The sequence below is a fragment of the Aythya marila genome (assembly GCF_965140915.1).
Source record: "Aythya marila genome assembly, chromosome: 13".
Lineage (NCBI taxonomy): Eukaryota > Metazoa > Chordata > Aves > Anseriformes > Anatidae > Aythya > Aythya marila.
Window position 1 is genome coordinate 12241750 of NC_139054.1, and position 15961 is coordinate 12257710.

At 35.7% G+C, this 15961-nt stretch overlaps 1 protein-coding gene across 4 annotated transcripts in view; it reads left to right on the forward strand.

The window, feature by feature from the left end:
- FMR1 (fragile X messenger ribonucleoprotein 1) overlaps positions 1-15961 on the forward strand; it is a 31901-nt gene extending 15940 nt beyond the window's left edge. Inside the window, exons 8-15 of one of the 4 annotated variants that reach the window (XM_082770722.1) lie at positions 851-1021; positions 1102-1180; positions 5195-5304; positions 8538-8624; positions 9148-9343; positions 10598-10741; positions 11207-11289; positions 13283-15961. In XM_082770722.1, coding sequence (XP_082626848.1) covers positions 851-1021; positions 1102-1180; positions 5195-5304; positions 8538-8624; positions 9148-9343; positions 10598-10741; positions 11207-11289; positions 13283-13444 — 1032 coding nt within the window. In that variant the 3' untranslated portion in view covers positions 13445-15961. Of the gene's footprint in view, positions 1-850; positions 1022-1101; positions 1181-5194; positions 5305-8537; positions 8625-9147; positions 9344-10561; positions 10742-11206; positions 11290-13282 lie in introns of all 4 variants that reach the window. The other 3 variants (XM_082770723.1, XM_082770724.1, XM_082770721.1) reach the window with 3 other exon arrangements.

Sequence of the window (15961 nt, forward strand, 5' to 3'; positions counted from 1 at the left end):
AAGCTTCCCTGTGTTCTCAGTTGTTTTCTGTGTGCGTGTTGTGTGACAGAAACTTCATACAATCAGGAAAACATTGAAACTGTTTTATGTATGGGCATGTTTATGCATAATTCTGTAAGTTGGAGCTCAGTAACATAGCTTTCTTGGAAGCTTGGGGCTGCTTTACAAAATTGTTTACTGTGGTCAGTAGAGGTATCTGTAGTAGAGGTAACCTGTTCCTTACAGTCAGTAGAGGTAACCTGTTCCTTACGTTATTTTTGCAAGCTTTATCTAGATTTTTAGCAATACTTTTTCAAAGCTATTTTGAATTAGTTTTTTCTTGGTGTCTTACTTCGTATAGGAGATCCTCATTAAAATTCTGTAATCCATTTTGTATTGTTTAGCTATGCCATAACAGCTTCATGTGAAGGTGATGAGAGTTGCAAAACCAGGTGTTTGCAATTACCTGAGCTTCAAAAATGATTGAGAGTTGATATAATGGTATAGTTTTTAGTAACTCTTATTGCCCTGGTGGAGCAGGGGATTTTGTCTTAGTAGCATGAATCTGAAGTTCTCAGGTTGATCCTTCTGTGTGGGTAGAAGCGATTCCAGTATGAGTTTAATGTGTTTTCTGGATCCAAGCAATGTATTGGAGTTACACCTTAATTTTGTGTTGTCTTACATGGACAGATTTCTCATTTTATTTCTTTTTTGCACAGTAGATACATATATAGTTAACATTTTCTCTGTCTCCTTGTGACTATTAATTGAGTTATTGTTCTTTCCCATTAACAGTTGAAATGGGTGCATTTTTCTGCCAGAGATCAAAGGATTTGCTGTAATAATCTATATAAATATGTATCCTTTTCAGAGTTCTAGACAACTTGCATCACGATTTCATGAACAGTTTGTTGTACGTGAAGACCTAATGGGTTTGGCCATTGGCACTCATGGTGCTAATATTCAGCAAGCCAGGAAAGTCCCTGGAGTGACTGCTATTGATCTTGATGAAGATACTTGTACATTCCATATTTACGGAGAGGTAAGTTCCCTTCTTTACCCTTTCAGAAGAGATTACAATAGGAGAACTTACCTCATTTCTCTCATACACATGTGTTTTAGGATCAAGATGCAGTGAAAAAGGCAAGAAGTTACCTTGAATTTGCTGAAGATGTCATACAAGTCCCAAGAAACTTAGTAGGTATGTCAATTCTGGTGGGTGTGATATTAAAGAAAAATGCCTTTAGAGAACATGTTTTTACTTTCAGAATTTAAAAAATACATATAAAGTTTTCTTTGAATAGTTCATAGGTGGTATAAAGCTTGGGGCTTTTTTTCTCAGCTGTGCTGAATTTTTCAGTTTACACGAAGGAATTACCTACTGGTTTGCGGTTCAGAAAGATCTTCAACTAGAAGCAGTATTCTTATACTTAAATATGAAGTAGTAAAAGCAGTTTCTAGATTGAGCCAAAGAATTAAATGATTTCCTCCAAAATGATTTCCTCCAAAGATGTGGAGAGATTTGTTCAGCTGTACAACAGATGAGTCATTATTGCTCTGACTTGTATTTGTCTTTTCTCCTGTGCTTTTACTTCTAAAATATTGTTTGTTTAGAAGCAGCAGTGTGGGATGAATTGAAGGCCTGGTTAAGGCACTCAAAGGTCAAGAAAACACTCAAAAGACAATTTAATTACTTCCATTATTAACTATGTCAAGACGGTCCACAAGAATGCATGCAGCACTTGTTGGTGTGTGTGTAAAATAATTTTAATGAGCTTCTGTTGCTATAAAGCAACGTTAAAAATACATAGCATAACCCAGTAGATAAGAGAAGGGAAAATATACACTGTAGTGTACTTTGAAAGGTAGGTAATTCTAATAGTTTGTGAAGCAGTATGTGAAATCTGGTGTAGAAGCAATGTGGAGTTCTGCAGAGGGACAAGTACTTCAGAATGTGGCACCTCAGTTCCGGAGTTGATATAAAAACAGTAGCTTTTAGGGTAAGTTCTCCATCCCACTCCCTCCCAATTCCACTGGTGGTAAGTGAAATGATAGGCTGTCATTATTTTAACTTGAAGTTTTATTTTCTTTGTTTCTATTCTACGTTTAGATCTCTGAACTTACTTCCGGTTTTGGCAGCTTTGCATTTCTAGTCTGTTTCTTGGCCTAGATCCCTTCTAATATAAAATTAGATCAACCATATGTCATATCTGAAATAAGCAATGTTTGGTAATTTACTTTCTAACTTCTAATGATTTGCCAGAAAACTAAATTTTCATTAAAAAGGCAAAAGGCCATTTTCCTACATTTGCATTTTCTTTAGATAAAACAAAATTCAGCATCTGTTTTTCTACTTAATTATCCTTAAAAAAAAAAAAAAATAAATAAATAAATAATTCTTTTTAAAGGCTGCATGGAAATTAATAACCTGAAATGTAGGTTACAAAACGTAGGCATGCAGTCCATAATTTTTAATGAATGTTGTGTATGTTGATGAATTCTATCTAAAAATAAATACTAAATATTTTTTCATTGGCACAAGTAATTTACTGTTCATTTTCGTGTTTTGGTTTACTTGACTTTTTTATATACCACCAAAGCTTTTCAATATTTATTAGCAAGATGTTGTTATATTTACTGAAGATGTGTAAGGGAATAAAGTATTCCAAATAAGCTTTAGAATCTCTGAGTAGGCCTTTGTGATCAAGGAAGAGTTTACTGTCCATCTCTTGTCAATTTTCTACAAATATGAAGGATTTAAAAGTTCATGGTAGAAAAATGGAAATGCAAAAGTGAAACTTCATTTAGGAAACTTTATTTAGCTTTGAACGATAGGTACAGTATCCCGTGCAACTAAAAGAGGGTTTTAATTTGCTCTCCAGGGATTAATTGTACCAATAAAACAGTAGCAGTCCTGTATTCAGTATTTTCTGCCCTTATTTAAGTAATGTGCCTGCATAAATGTTACATTCTAAGTTTTTCATCAGTTTTAAGATTCTGTATTCCTGTTCTGTGCTGATAACATCTTTGATATCTCTCTACTAAACTTTTCTTTATTCCTGTAATTGCAAGATACGGCCTTTCCTTATTCACCTTCCAAGCAGCTCATTTATCCTGTCTATTTTCAGACAAGTTAGTGTGTTCAGGTTGGACAGAACTAAACTTTCCATTTTTTCAAATGAGAATGTGGTTCTGAAGATAAATGTAGGCATTGCTGACATCAGAGTATAATTTGTTTTTAATCTGACTTTTTAATGAATTGTAACTTTTTTTCAACTATCTCTAAAGAAAAGCTCAGTTTTTAAGAGAATCTATAATACAGGAAAACCTTAGCTTTTTTTTTTTTTAACTAACTAACTAATGATTTGGTTTTGTTCTCTACCTGAAAAGTGATGAAACATCAAATGTAGGTCATTGTAAAAGTTTAAAAAAATATGTAACCAACAAAGTTTATTCTTAAATGACTCTGAAGTTAATTTAAATATATCAAAGCAAAGCCAAATAAGAATGCGAGTTAGTGAATGGATATGTAACCAAGATCATAGAATAGCTTGGCTTGGAAGGGATCTTATAGATCCAGTTCCACCAACCCCCTTGTACCTGCCTGACCAGGCTGCCCAAAGCACCAGCCATCCTGGCCTTGAACGCCCCCAGGGATGGGGCATCCACAACTTCTCTGGGCAGCCTGTTCAGTGCCTCACCACCCTCTGAGTTAAGAATTTCCTCCTAATTTATAATCTAAATATTTCTGTTAGTTAAAAACTATTTCCCCTTCCTGATAGTTCTAACACTATCAGTCTGTGTAAAAAGTCACTATATGGTTTTTTTATAAGCCCCGCTTTAAATACTGAAAGGCCATAATGAGATTTCCCTGGAGCCATCCCTTCTCCAGGCTGAACACACCCAATTCTCTCAGCCGTTCTTCATAGGAGAGGTGCCCCAGCCCTCTGATCAGCTCCGTGGCCGTTCTCTGGACTCACTCGAACAGCCCCACATCCTCGTGCTGGGGGCTGCAGACCTGGATGCAGTGCTCCAGGTGGGGCCTCATGAGGGCAGAGCAGAGGAGGACAATCCCTTCCCTCGACCTCGACGATCGCTGGCCATGCCTCTGTTGATGCAGCCCAGGATGCAGTTGGCCTTCTGGGCTGTAAGCACCCACTGCTGGCTCATGTTGAGCTTTTCATCCACCAGAGCTCCCAAGTTCTTCTCTGCAGGGCTGTTCTCAGTGAGTTCTTCTCCCGGTCTGGGATTGCCCTGACCCATGTAGCAGCACTTTGCTCTTGGACTTGTTGACCCTTGTTAGGGTTGCATAGGCCCACTTCTCAAGCTTGTCCAGGTCCCTGTGGATGGCATCCCTTCTTTCTGGTGTGTCAGCTACACCACGCAGCTTGGTGTCATCTGCAAACTTGCTGAGGATACGCTTGATCCCACTGTCTGTGTTATTGATAAAGATATTAAGCAGCACTGGTCCAAAGATGGACACCATTTGTCACCAGCCTCCACCTGGAGCAACTCTCTGGGTGTAGCCATCCTGACAATTCCTTATTCACCAGATAGTCCACCCTTCTTACCTCTCCAGTTTAGAGAGAAGTATGTTGTGTGAGACTGTCAAAGACCTTACAGAAGTCCAGGTAGATGACACTGGTTGGTCTTTCTTTGTTGACTGTATGATTTACTCCATCATAGAAGACCACTGGAAGGCATGGTTTACCCCTGGTGAAGGTGTGCTGGCTGTCTCAGATCACCTCCTTGCCTTAACTTTGCTTCCAGGAGGATCTGTTCCATGATCTTCCTGGGCATAGAGGTGTGAGGCTCACCAGTCTGGAGTTCCCCAGGTCTTCCATTCTACCCTTTTTCAAAACGAGATTGATGATGTAATACAGAAGTGCAGAATTGTGATTCATTTCCTTTGTTCTCTGTAGAAGCTTTGAAAAGGAAGGGAACTATACTCAGTTATGAACCTTCATAATAAAGTACCTCTCTTCCTGTACGCTGCAGTGATTGCTTTGGAACATTACCAAAGTTAACGTCCCAGGCTGCCTTAGACATTATAGTTCATGGCTTGTTGACTAAATCTTTGTTGTGGAGTATTATGTCATTTTGACAAGTTCTTGCACTGTTACTGAATGGTTGTGTTTAACTAGAATATAGTAATGCTCTCAGGTTTTAGGGGAAAAACCCTGAAAATGGAATCTTTTGTATGTTCTTTCTGTAGGAAAAGTAATAGGAAAAAATGGAAAGCTGATTCAGGAGATAGTGGACAAATCTGGTGTTGTAAGAGTGAGAATTGAGGCTGAAAATGATAAAAATATTCCACAAGAAGAGGTATGTTTTTAGTTCATGTGATTTCTATATATGTTAACTGATGGTTATATTCTACCCAGTGCTAAAATGAAATTTTCTTTGTATTTTTGTAGTAGTAAGTGAGATGAAACTCTGATTACTGTTCTTTTTCCTTATGGAACTATGTTTCCCTGTTAATGTTAAAGGGGCATTTCTATGTAAATCGGACTTTATTTTTGTTTTAAAAAATGCTGTATGAAACTTTGTGATGCACCTTCTTAGAGATTTCACATTATTCCTGTTAGAAGCAGTGATACTGTTTCTCGGCATATGCTAAGCTGTAAATTATATGCAAATCTTCCTGTTCCCATTCATTAATTTGCCTTGAGACTGATTTCTTGGGGTTTTACCTGCTTTCAATTTTACCAGTAAGTTCTTACATTGTAAGGAAAAGTTTGTGTTCTGTGTGTAAACCCCTAAACCCTTTTTTTAAATGTAATCTGAATTCGCAGTAGCATGTGAATTGTAATTTAAAGGAAAATCAGCCATGAATGATGTGAAGCGCCATTTATGCACAGAAAGGCTATCTAAAATTGTTTATTTTTTTCCTACCTACCAGCCTTGTAGAAGGCTTTAATGAAGTCTTGAACTTTGTAATTTGACAACTTAAGGCACTTCTGTGTGGGGTTATGTTGTGGGGGAAAGGTTGCAGGTTTGAAAGTAAAGCTTTAAGCAAAAAGGTTTCAACATCTCAATTTAGGAGAAGTCCCTGCACTTCAAATATGAAATGTGCTTGATCAAACACTCTTACCCGAAAATCTGAATATGTACTCATTAAATAACCCTTGAATAAGACATGAAATAGATTTCTAGAACACTTATGTTCTTGCTTCAGTAGTTTTTCATCTTTTGTATCATCATGATTAAATTATTACAGAAGACCCACAGTTCAATTTTTCTGTAAAAAGTGGCTAAGCAATTAAGTTTTTTTTTACTTCATTACTACTTTTACATCTATTTGAAAAGGTAAGAAAGTCAACTCTTTGTAGATTTAAAAGATTCACTTCTATTTCAAATACTATTTCTAACAAACTTACAACTCTAAAATTCTTGAGCTGTCTTAATAAGCAAGAGGGTGCTGCTTTTGCTGCTGGCTAAAAGTTTCAAAGTTTTTAATGTTGCCTACACAAGAAAATTTGGGTAAAAGAGTAAGTCATGCTATAGTTGGATTTCAGATTTTTTCATTCTTGTGTCTTGAAAAAACTAATTTGATGTCCAAAATACATCTTTTAAAGATGAACTGAAAACCTTTTCACCTGCCAAGCTCTGCGTTCCTATTTCTGTTTTTCCTGATAATGACATTGTTAACCCTGGCATTCCTTATGCTGCTTTAGGTGTTAGTTGTGTCATGTTTTACACCAGGAAAAATAGAAAAAAAAAAAAAAATGTCAAAACCTGGCAGGTAAAAGTTAGTACCTGTAAGCTTATTTCTGTCATATTTGAAATGAATGTCTAGGAATCTTCCACTGTGTAGACACATATTGCAGACTTGTTTTGTGAAGAACAGTGGGTCACTTTTAATACAGTATTGGGTTCTTTCTGTTAAGAATGAGATCTCAAAATCCTGCCCATAAAATTTGGGTGTGGTTCCATAACTCCCATGATTTTATGAGTTCTTCAGGCTTTTCATCTTTTAAAATAGGTTTTATTTCTTATAGTAGCATATATTATTTCTAAATTTCTGAGCAGCTGACTTATGGGCATAAGAATTGACTACTGAAACTAAGTTGAAGATTGGTGCTTTTGCTTTGAAGACAGAAATAAGCCTCAATAAATAAGCACTTTGGAGTTTTTGTAGGGCTAACAATCCTTCATGTTGCTACTAGCTCAAATTCTTAAGATTTGGCATTTTTATACCTAGAGTTCCCCACTGAAAGTGACAAGCACCTACCTCTTCCTTACATGCTATTTTAAGTCAGTTGTCTTTTAAAAATTGATACTATATACTAGTTAATGCCAGTTTAGTGTAAAAGTAATTACTCTTCATCAAGCCATATTAAATATTTATGAAATAAAATGACCCAGATAATAAGATAGTCCATTTCAGTGGACCACACCTTCAGTGGACCACACCAGTGGCTAACAGATTTCCAAAGCTCAAAGCCTAGAGTTAGTGTAGCGTTTTCTTAAGATTAAAGGGTTGCTGGGGGCGGGTAGAGGGAAACACAAAAATCTTTTGGATGCAATCCTGCAAAGAGTATGCATGCAGTGAGAGTTAAGGGTGTTCAGAGCTCATGATGAGATACTGTGAGATACCCTAATATAACAACTTAAAAAAAAATAAAATGTTATCAGTTCAGTTAGGGGTAGTCAAGCTCTGTCTACTCAGGCATGGGTTTCAGCAACTGAGTGTTTACAAGATTTAGGTTGACCTCTGCGGTTTACAGTGAAGCTCGTACTGCTGTGGTGAGGCTTCAGCTGGTACAAAATTCAGGTAGTTTAGTCATTAGGTTTGTGTGGGCAATAGTCCTACCTCTTGAATTGATGCTTAGCCCACTTTTAGACTGGAGTTATCCTTGTGGAAATTATTTTTGAATCTGCTAAAATTTAGCTGTTTTCAGCACTTGGGACTCTTTTAGGTAGATTTCTTACACCACTTTTCACCACCTAAGTTGGTCTTTAGATATTTTATCTGTAAGGGTCATAATTTCAGGTGTTAGAACTTGATCAACTCCAGGCCTACATTTCACAGGTAACTAATGAATCACTTAATGTTTGAAAGGTAATGGGCTTGTAAGCTAGTAATTGTTGCCTGATGTGCTAACTTATGTGCCTTTTACCATTTGAGGGATCCTTAAGGAAGAGCAAGCTTTGCTGTGTGACAGTGTTAATTTGACTTTTAAAAAAAGGATTTAAGAAAGGCTTCTTTACGGACCTGCAGCATAAAAGTAGCTGGTGTGAGAGAGCAGACATAATCAGCAAAGTTGGTATTAGTTTTGAAGGAAGGGAGGAAACCTGAAGGGTTTTGTATGTTTTACTTGATGGGAATAATAAATGTTGATATCGATGTCTAAATTTTCTTAAGATTATCTTTTTTGCATAGAAGGATAATTCCCTTTAGTCAGCATCAAAAATTAAATATAGTATTGTTTCATTTTTAAATTTGTGCTTATGCATGTTGTAAAAAATATTTTTTAAATTTATAATAATGTTTGGTTCTCTTCAGTATTTGATGCCTAATCAGTAATCATAGGTTTAATGTTACTGTGTTGTAGGGAATGGTACCATTCGTATTTGTGGGAACCAAGGATAGCATCACTAATGCAACTGTTCTTCTGGATTATCATCTTAATTATTTAAAGGTGAGAAGAATGATGCTACTCTACCACTGAAATTTGTCTAACAATACTTAATAAGGTAAAAACAGGATGATGAACAAAATCTTTTCAGGCCGAAAAAGCTGTTGAAAAGTGGCTGTTACACAATCTACATTAAAGGCTTCTTGTAAAAGTTTTATTTCTTTGATTCTTAAATGGCTTCTAACATGGGAGTGGAAAGTGCTCGATAGCCCTGAATTTTTTCTTAGATTCTTCAATTCATAGTTAATTCAGTTGATTTTTTTCTTTGTGCTGTACTAACCTTTCTGAACAGAAGGTCATATAACAGCACTCACCTGTCTGTGTAACAGCTGGAGAGCTTGCTAACTGTGCAACAGTTTTAAACATTAAAAGGGTTCTTTGGTAAACAAACTATCCTCAAAGCTGACTTACGAAGTATTAAATACATTATCAACAGCAATATATTAGTTTTGTTTTCTTTTCTGAGAAATGCGTGTCTGTACATTCACGTATGGTTACATCACCTGCAATGCTTGTGTTTGAGTAGGAAGTGGACCAGCTACGTTTGGAAAGACTGCAAATAGATGAGCAGCTTCGACAGATTGGAGCTACTTCTAGGCCCCCACCAAATCGTACAGATAAAGAAAAAGGATATATGACTGATGATGGTCCAGGACTTGGGCGAGGTAGTCGACCTTACAGAAACAGAGGGCATAGCAGACGTGGTCCAGGCTACGCTTCGGGTAGGTAACTAGAAGCATGCTTACAGTTTTAATAGAAGCCTGTTGGATGCTGCTTTGGTCTCTTGCTTTCTTGAATGCCATTCTGTTAGTAGTTAATATTTAAGGCTTGGCAGTTGCAGGAACTTGGAAACAGATGTTCAAACAAATTCAATTAAGTACTAATATTTGGAGATTATTTAGAGCTTTATGTAGTAGAAAATATTCTGAATGAAAATAGGTCAGATTATATTAGCACTATTTTACTGCAGCTTCTGTCTCTTAACACTATAGCCTGTCTTCTAGATCACGAACTACTAAGGACAAGGATTGTTAATTTATCTGTATTTTGAATGACTCTTAATAAAACCTGGTTTTCATTTGACCCTGTAAGAGGCTATTTTAGTATAAATACTTGCAAGTGAAAGTAGGATGTTTACCTCCTGAAGTTGAACTTAGGTGCTTTTGCTAGAAGAGCATAGTCAATGACAGTGTGTTCTTCTTTTAAATCTTGTATAATTTATTTATGAATAGTTCTAAGGAGCATGCTTCTTTAGAGCAATCTGTTGCCTCAGTATCCAGAGTATAGGCCGGCTGATGTTTGCACTTATTGCAGTGTCTGTGTGAGCTCCATGACATGCATATGATGTAATAAAGAATTAATGTTATTCTGGTGAAGCCCTTTATGATTTTTAAGACACAGGTTCACCTGACTAATAATGTGTATAGAAAAATGAAAATTTGGAAAAAGAATGAACTTCTGTCAGTAAAAGTGATCTGTTAACTTCAAAAATTAGGTAACGGAGTTATTTTGAATCTGATACGTTTACAGCGTTCTGACTTCAGTTTCTGCTTCTGTAGTGTGTGTTACAGGCTGTTTCGTGGTGCGTTGAGGGGAGGCAGGAAAAGTTATATTTAAAAAACTGAAATTCCTGAATTTGATTAGATGCGATTTTAACTGCATTTGCACAATAAATTCAATAATGGATAGTAATAATACTAACTATAAAAGTGTGGCAGACAATTTAACCTGAAACATACTTCTAACTCACAAAGTCTATACTGACTTTTTTTGAAGAAGTAATGCATAACACATCTCTGTATTATGTATGGAGGCAAACATTTCAAAACCATTTTAAAAAAGAGAAATCTCTAAGTGTACAGATGTATTTTCCATTCTACTGTAATATTTTCATGCTTAGCTACACTGGCACGTTTTGGATTTTTTTATCCTCTTGATAGGAACTAATTCTGAAGCATCAAATGCTTCTGAAACAGAATCTGATCACAGAGATGAACTTAGCGATTGGTCGTTAGCCCCAGCAGAAGAGGAGCGAGACAACTACCTACGTAGAGGAGATGGGCGAAGACGTGGAGGTGGTGCAAGAGGGCAAGGAGGACGGGGTCGTGGAGGATTCAAAGGTAAATCTAGATTTCTTTTTGAAGAAGAGAAGGTTAGCAGTGTTATCCTTAAGCAAACTCAGTTTCCTCAGCCTCTTGTCTTAAAACATGCTTTAGCCTCCTAGCCATCATGGAAAGATCTGTAAATATGTTGAAGCTTACCAAAGTTGACTGCGCTTTTCTATCCTGTGGTTGATTGTTTTGAGAGACATTTGTCTCCTGAGGGCAACTAAGAAAAGTCTTTCTTAAACTGTACTGATTTTAAATGGTGGTTTTGTGTACTGTGATTTACTGCATGAAAAGATTTTCTATGATGGTACTTGGGCCATAGTTTGAGCATTGTTGTTATGTTATCAAGGGTATTTTTTTAATGTCCCTTAGGATGAAAATTTTCAAGTAATTAACTGTTAGGCCTGTGCACTTCTTGAATACAAGAAAATTCTGTGTTCTTACTCGAAAAACCTGGTTGATTAATTCTTTCTGCAGGAAACGATGAACAGTCACGAACAGATAACCGTCAGCGTAATTCAAGAGATGCAAAAGGGAGAACAGCAGATGGATCTCTTCAGGTAATTTTTCCTCTTCTTAGAACTCTGCACTGCTTAAAGATGCATAAGCGTTAGTGTATATGTACTAACATGGGATTCTTTAAAACTGCACCTGACAAAGTAGGCTTCTGGTTCCTTGTTATCTAATCATGTTTAGAGGAATATCAGAGTTCTGTATTGTTTTGTATTCCACACACAGGACTCTTGGTATCTCAAGTTGTGTAAAGATACAGCTTCCTAATGTGGAACTAACACTGTTGTTTTGCTGACAGTTTTTAAAAGTTCAGAGTAGTGTAATTTGATTTTAATTTTTGAAGTGAATTGAGATGACAAACTTGTCTCCTGAAGCTAGCTCAGACTGACCCCAGCTCAAATTACAGTATAGAGCTTATTTCTGGAACTTAGCTTTCCCTTGAGTTAGAACACTGATCATGAGTCCTAAGGTTTTACTAGGCAGCTGTATTTGATTCTTTGTTGTAATTAGTTTTTTTTTATTTTTCATTTTCCCTTTTCGCAGCATTTTCTGCTCTTGTTTTTCCTTTCAAAATGAGGGAGTGTAACTGAGCAAAAAGAGTACTTAATGCTTTAAATAAAAGGGGCGGGAGTGCTTGTATTGTAGCCAAACTCTCCAGAGTGAAGAAGTTTACACTTTTAAATGCACCTTTATTACTAAATGTTTGCAATTCAAAGCTATGCAAACTAGGAAGCAAGTTAAGAATATAAATGGAGAAACAGTTCAATATTGATCTTACAGATTTTTATAAAGATACTGATTTTTTCAACTTTTCAAGTGTTTTCTAGGGTGAAGTTATTCATGATGACATTTTTTATATATATATGTTAAGGTTCCCCAAATGGAAATGCTTTTTGTTAGTGTGCAGACCTACCACTTCTTACCACATAGGATGAGCTATGTTAGGATGGAGGAATAACGAGCAGCTGTAGCTGCCACCTTCTATATGGTGTTACAAGGAATCACAGGTCTGGAGGGAGATTCACCTGATTCTCAGTGTCTTGGTTTAGGCTGTTTAAAAAAAAAAAAAAAAAAAAAAAGAAAAATTTGGAGCATGTGACCAAATGCTTTGTTTTTGAAGTGGGAGTGCTAAACTCAAGGATGTAAATACAGATCTGAAATGCAAACAAATAGCACACAAAAAAAATATATGAACATACATGGCCACACAACTTTTACAGTTGATGAGCAATTCACTTGCAAAATTTGAAGTAAAGGAAGATGAAGCAGATAAAGAAGAATGTTGATATTAGAGGGGAAAAAAAAACTAAGGAACTTACCGAAGTCATGATTTTTGTCTGTTACTCTGAGATTTGGATGAGATGATACTTTTTCTATATTTAAGTAAGTACTTATATATGATTAAAACCTGACTGATCAAATTGTAATAAATTTTTGTAATATCTCAAGGAATAAGCCAGAAATGGGTTTAAGAGTTTACCCCCTACAAGCATAAAAATCTTGCTTTCAAAATGCTCACTTGAGTATTTTCAGTGCCATTTATAAAAGCCATGTAGATCTTTGGTGAATTAAATGAAATCTTTTTTGGATTCCCTAGGTGGATGAGACAATTTTGGGGGTGTTAGTATCATTTTATGATTTTTGTTTATTTTTTCAAAAATTAATATTTCCATACAACAACTAGAAACTTGAAGTAAAAGTGAAATGATGTTTCAGAGTTCCATGTACTCTTGCTCTTGCACAAATATAGTATGTTTTTGCTTTGGTGAGGGAGCAGAGCTTTCCAAGACTAGGCAGACTGGAGTGTTTGTGGAGATTTGTTCTTTTATGGCCAAAAGTATGTGGCATTTTCAAACAGAAAAAGAATCAGCCATGCTCCATTTTAGCTAGTTACTTTTAACAGAGCCTTAAGGGTGTGTTACTATTTTGTGTCTTCTGACGATTTAATAAACAGCACTCCTCCCAGGCTGCAAAGGTAATGAACGCGTAAGGGGTGGATGAAAGGAGGAGAATGCTTTATATAACTCTGACTTGTTCCAGATCAGAATTGACTGCAATAATGAAAGGAGTGTCCACACTAAAACATTACAGAATACCTCCAATGAAGGTAGTCGGCTGCGCACGGGTAAAGAACGTAATCAGAAGAAAGAGAAAGCGGACAGCGCAGATGGTCAACAGCCGTTGGTGAACGGAGTACCCTAAACTGCATAATTCTAAAGTCATATTTCCTATACTGTTTCAGTAATTCCTATTCCACATTAGAGAAACTTGTTAGGCCAAAGACAAATAGTAGGCAAGATGGCGCAGGGCATGAAATGAACATATGTTCTCTGTTAGCCTTTTTTAACATCAACAGTATGCAGTTGTTTTCAAAATAAGAAGTTATTCAAATATTTGCATAAAAATATCTGAATTTCCGAAAATTGCTTTCAAGTACATATTGCACTTCAAACAATGAAAGAATCTTTTTGTTTGTTTTAAAAATACTGAGCTGTGCATTGGTAAACTTTCTGTTCAGTTGTACCATTTTAACGCATCGGGTCAAAATCACTGCTCAATTTCAATTTTCAGAATAAATAGTGTTTGCAGTAATCAAATTGGCTTCTGTTTTCAATCTAACTTACAAGTTCTTCATGAAATGCTATGTCGTTTTATGTCCTGTGTCAGTTCACATTCTGGTCCACCTTTTTCAGTATTTTAGTGGACCCTGAAAAATGTGTGATGTAACAATTGTCATTTTCATTAGCAAAAAAGTTGTATGATCTGTGCCTTTTTTATATCTTGGCAGGTAGGAATATTATATTTGGATGCAGAAATCAGGGAAGATGAGTTGGTAACACTAAATGTAAAATATATGTAGCAATCCTTGTCAGACGTTAGTACTTTATAGACAAGTGCATGCTTTCCATAATTTTTTCCTTACATAAGCATTGGGTTAGGCAGTTATAAGAATAGGAAATTTTGCACTGAAGATTTGGCAAATAGTGTTATTGAAAAAGGGGTGTAACTTTTTTCTTTGTAGGCAGTACAGATTTTTTTTTTTTAAAAAAAGAAAAAAAAAAAAACCTTTCCATTGTGGAAAACTAAAAAACTCGTTGTTACTGAGGGAACAAATGTAACTCGTTCACAAGCTAGTAATGTGTGCCTGCTATTTGGCCGGATGACCAGTCTAAAGCGCTAATGTTCTTCATCGTCCCAAAAGTTTTTGAATTTCTGTTTTAATCTGGGGACTATTTCAGGAGAGGTAGGAAGAAAATCACCACTCTGAAAAGTTCAGGTGCAGTAACTGGAGATACTGGGGGTAGAACAAATCCATCTTATTTTGAGGTACAAGGTCTGAATTACCAGCCCATTGGAAGGCAATGCAGAATTTGATCTAAAGTACAGTCATACACCAGGGAAGGGTGGGAAGCGGTGGGAGGAGCTGTGCTTTCTTTTATTTTTGATCATGCATTAAACTCACTGGGCAAAGCTGTATAAGGACCTCCATTTTAATCCATTTTATTCAAATTACTCCAGAAGGAGAGCCACTGATTGTGTACAGAATTGTACAAACTTGACCTTGCCTCTGATGTATTTTGTGAGTTTTGTTTCTTTTGCTTTCTTCATTCTTTGTTTTCCTTGCATACAGGTGAGCATACTAAAAACGGCAACAAACTGCACATGATTTAACAAATATAAAAATGTCTTAAAAAGTATTGCCAAACATTAATGTTGATTTCTAGTTATTTATTTTGGGAATGTATAGTATTTGAAAACAGAAATTGGTACCTTGCACACATCATCTGTAAGCTGTTTGGTTTAAAATACTGTAGATAATTAACCAAGGTAGACTGACCTTGTAATGTAACTGCTCTTGGGCAATATTCTCTGTACATATTAGCTACAACAGATTGGATTTTATGTTGACATTTGTTTGGTTATAGTGCAATATATTTTGTATGCAAGCAGTTTCAATAAAGTTTGATCTTCCTCTGCTAACTGATGTTGATGCAATCCTTATAAATGATTGCTTTAAAAATCTCAAAACAAGTAGAGAAAATATTTCTGTTTAGACTTTAACTGTAGTCATTGTTACTTATACGTTCTAGGAAACTTCTTAAAATATTACCAATTTTCAAAAAATATGGCACATAATGCTCAAGAAACAATCTCATTATGAAATGGTACAATACCTGTTGAGTTGTCACATTATATGCACTATATTTCTTACATTCAGTGGTTGAGTTTACTAAGGTGCTAACTAGGTTAAATGTGAAATTACTAAACTACTACAGTCTTGACTAATTAGTTGCATTCCATTCTCAAGTGCATTTTGGGATTATGACCTTTCAGTATTTGTGTGCTTAACATGTATCCCTTTCAATTCAAATTCCAGTGTTTTTTAAATGTTATTAAATTTCAACAAATTAAACTGTGAATCTAAATGTACAGTTTTATTTTGAAAAATCATGTGTTGTTTAAAAAACTTGAAAGTGCAACCGATGTCTGATGCTTGAGTTCAGGTCCGTCCTATTGGTAACTTATAAAGTATGGTCTAATGAATTAAAGTTATTTTAAAAAATAAAGTTCTTTAAAAAGAATGAGAGGTATTTGTGAATGATGCCAGAGTTTAAATTCAGTAGGGTTAACATCAAAGCCTATAAATTAACAGATGCTTATGAAAATAGAAAGTGTTTTCTTTCTTTACCGAATGTATTTATGTTAATGATGGTAACT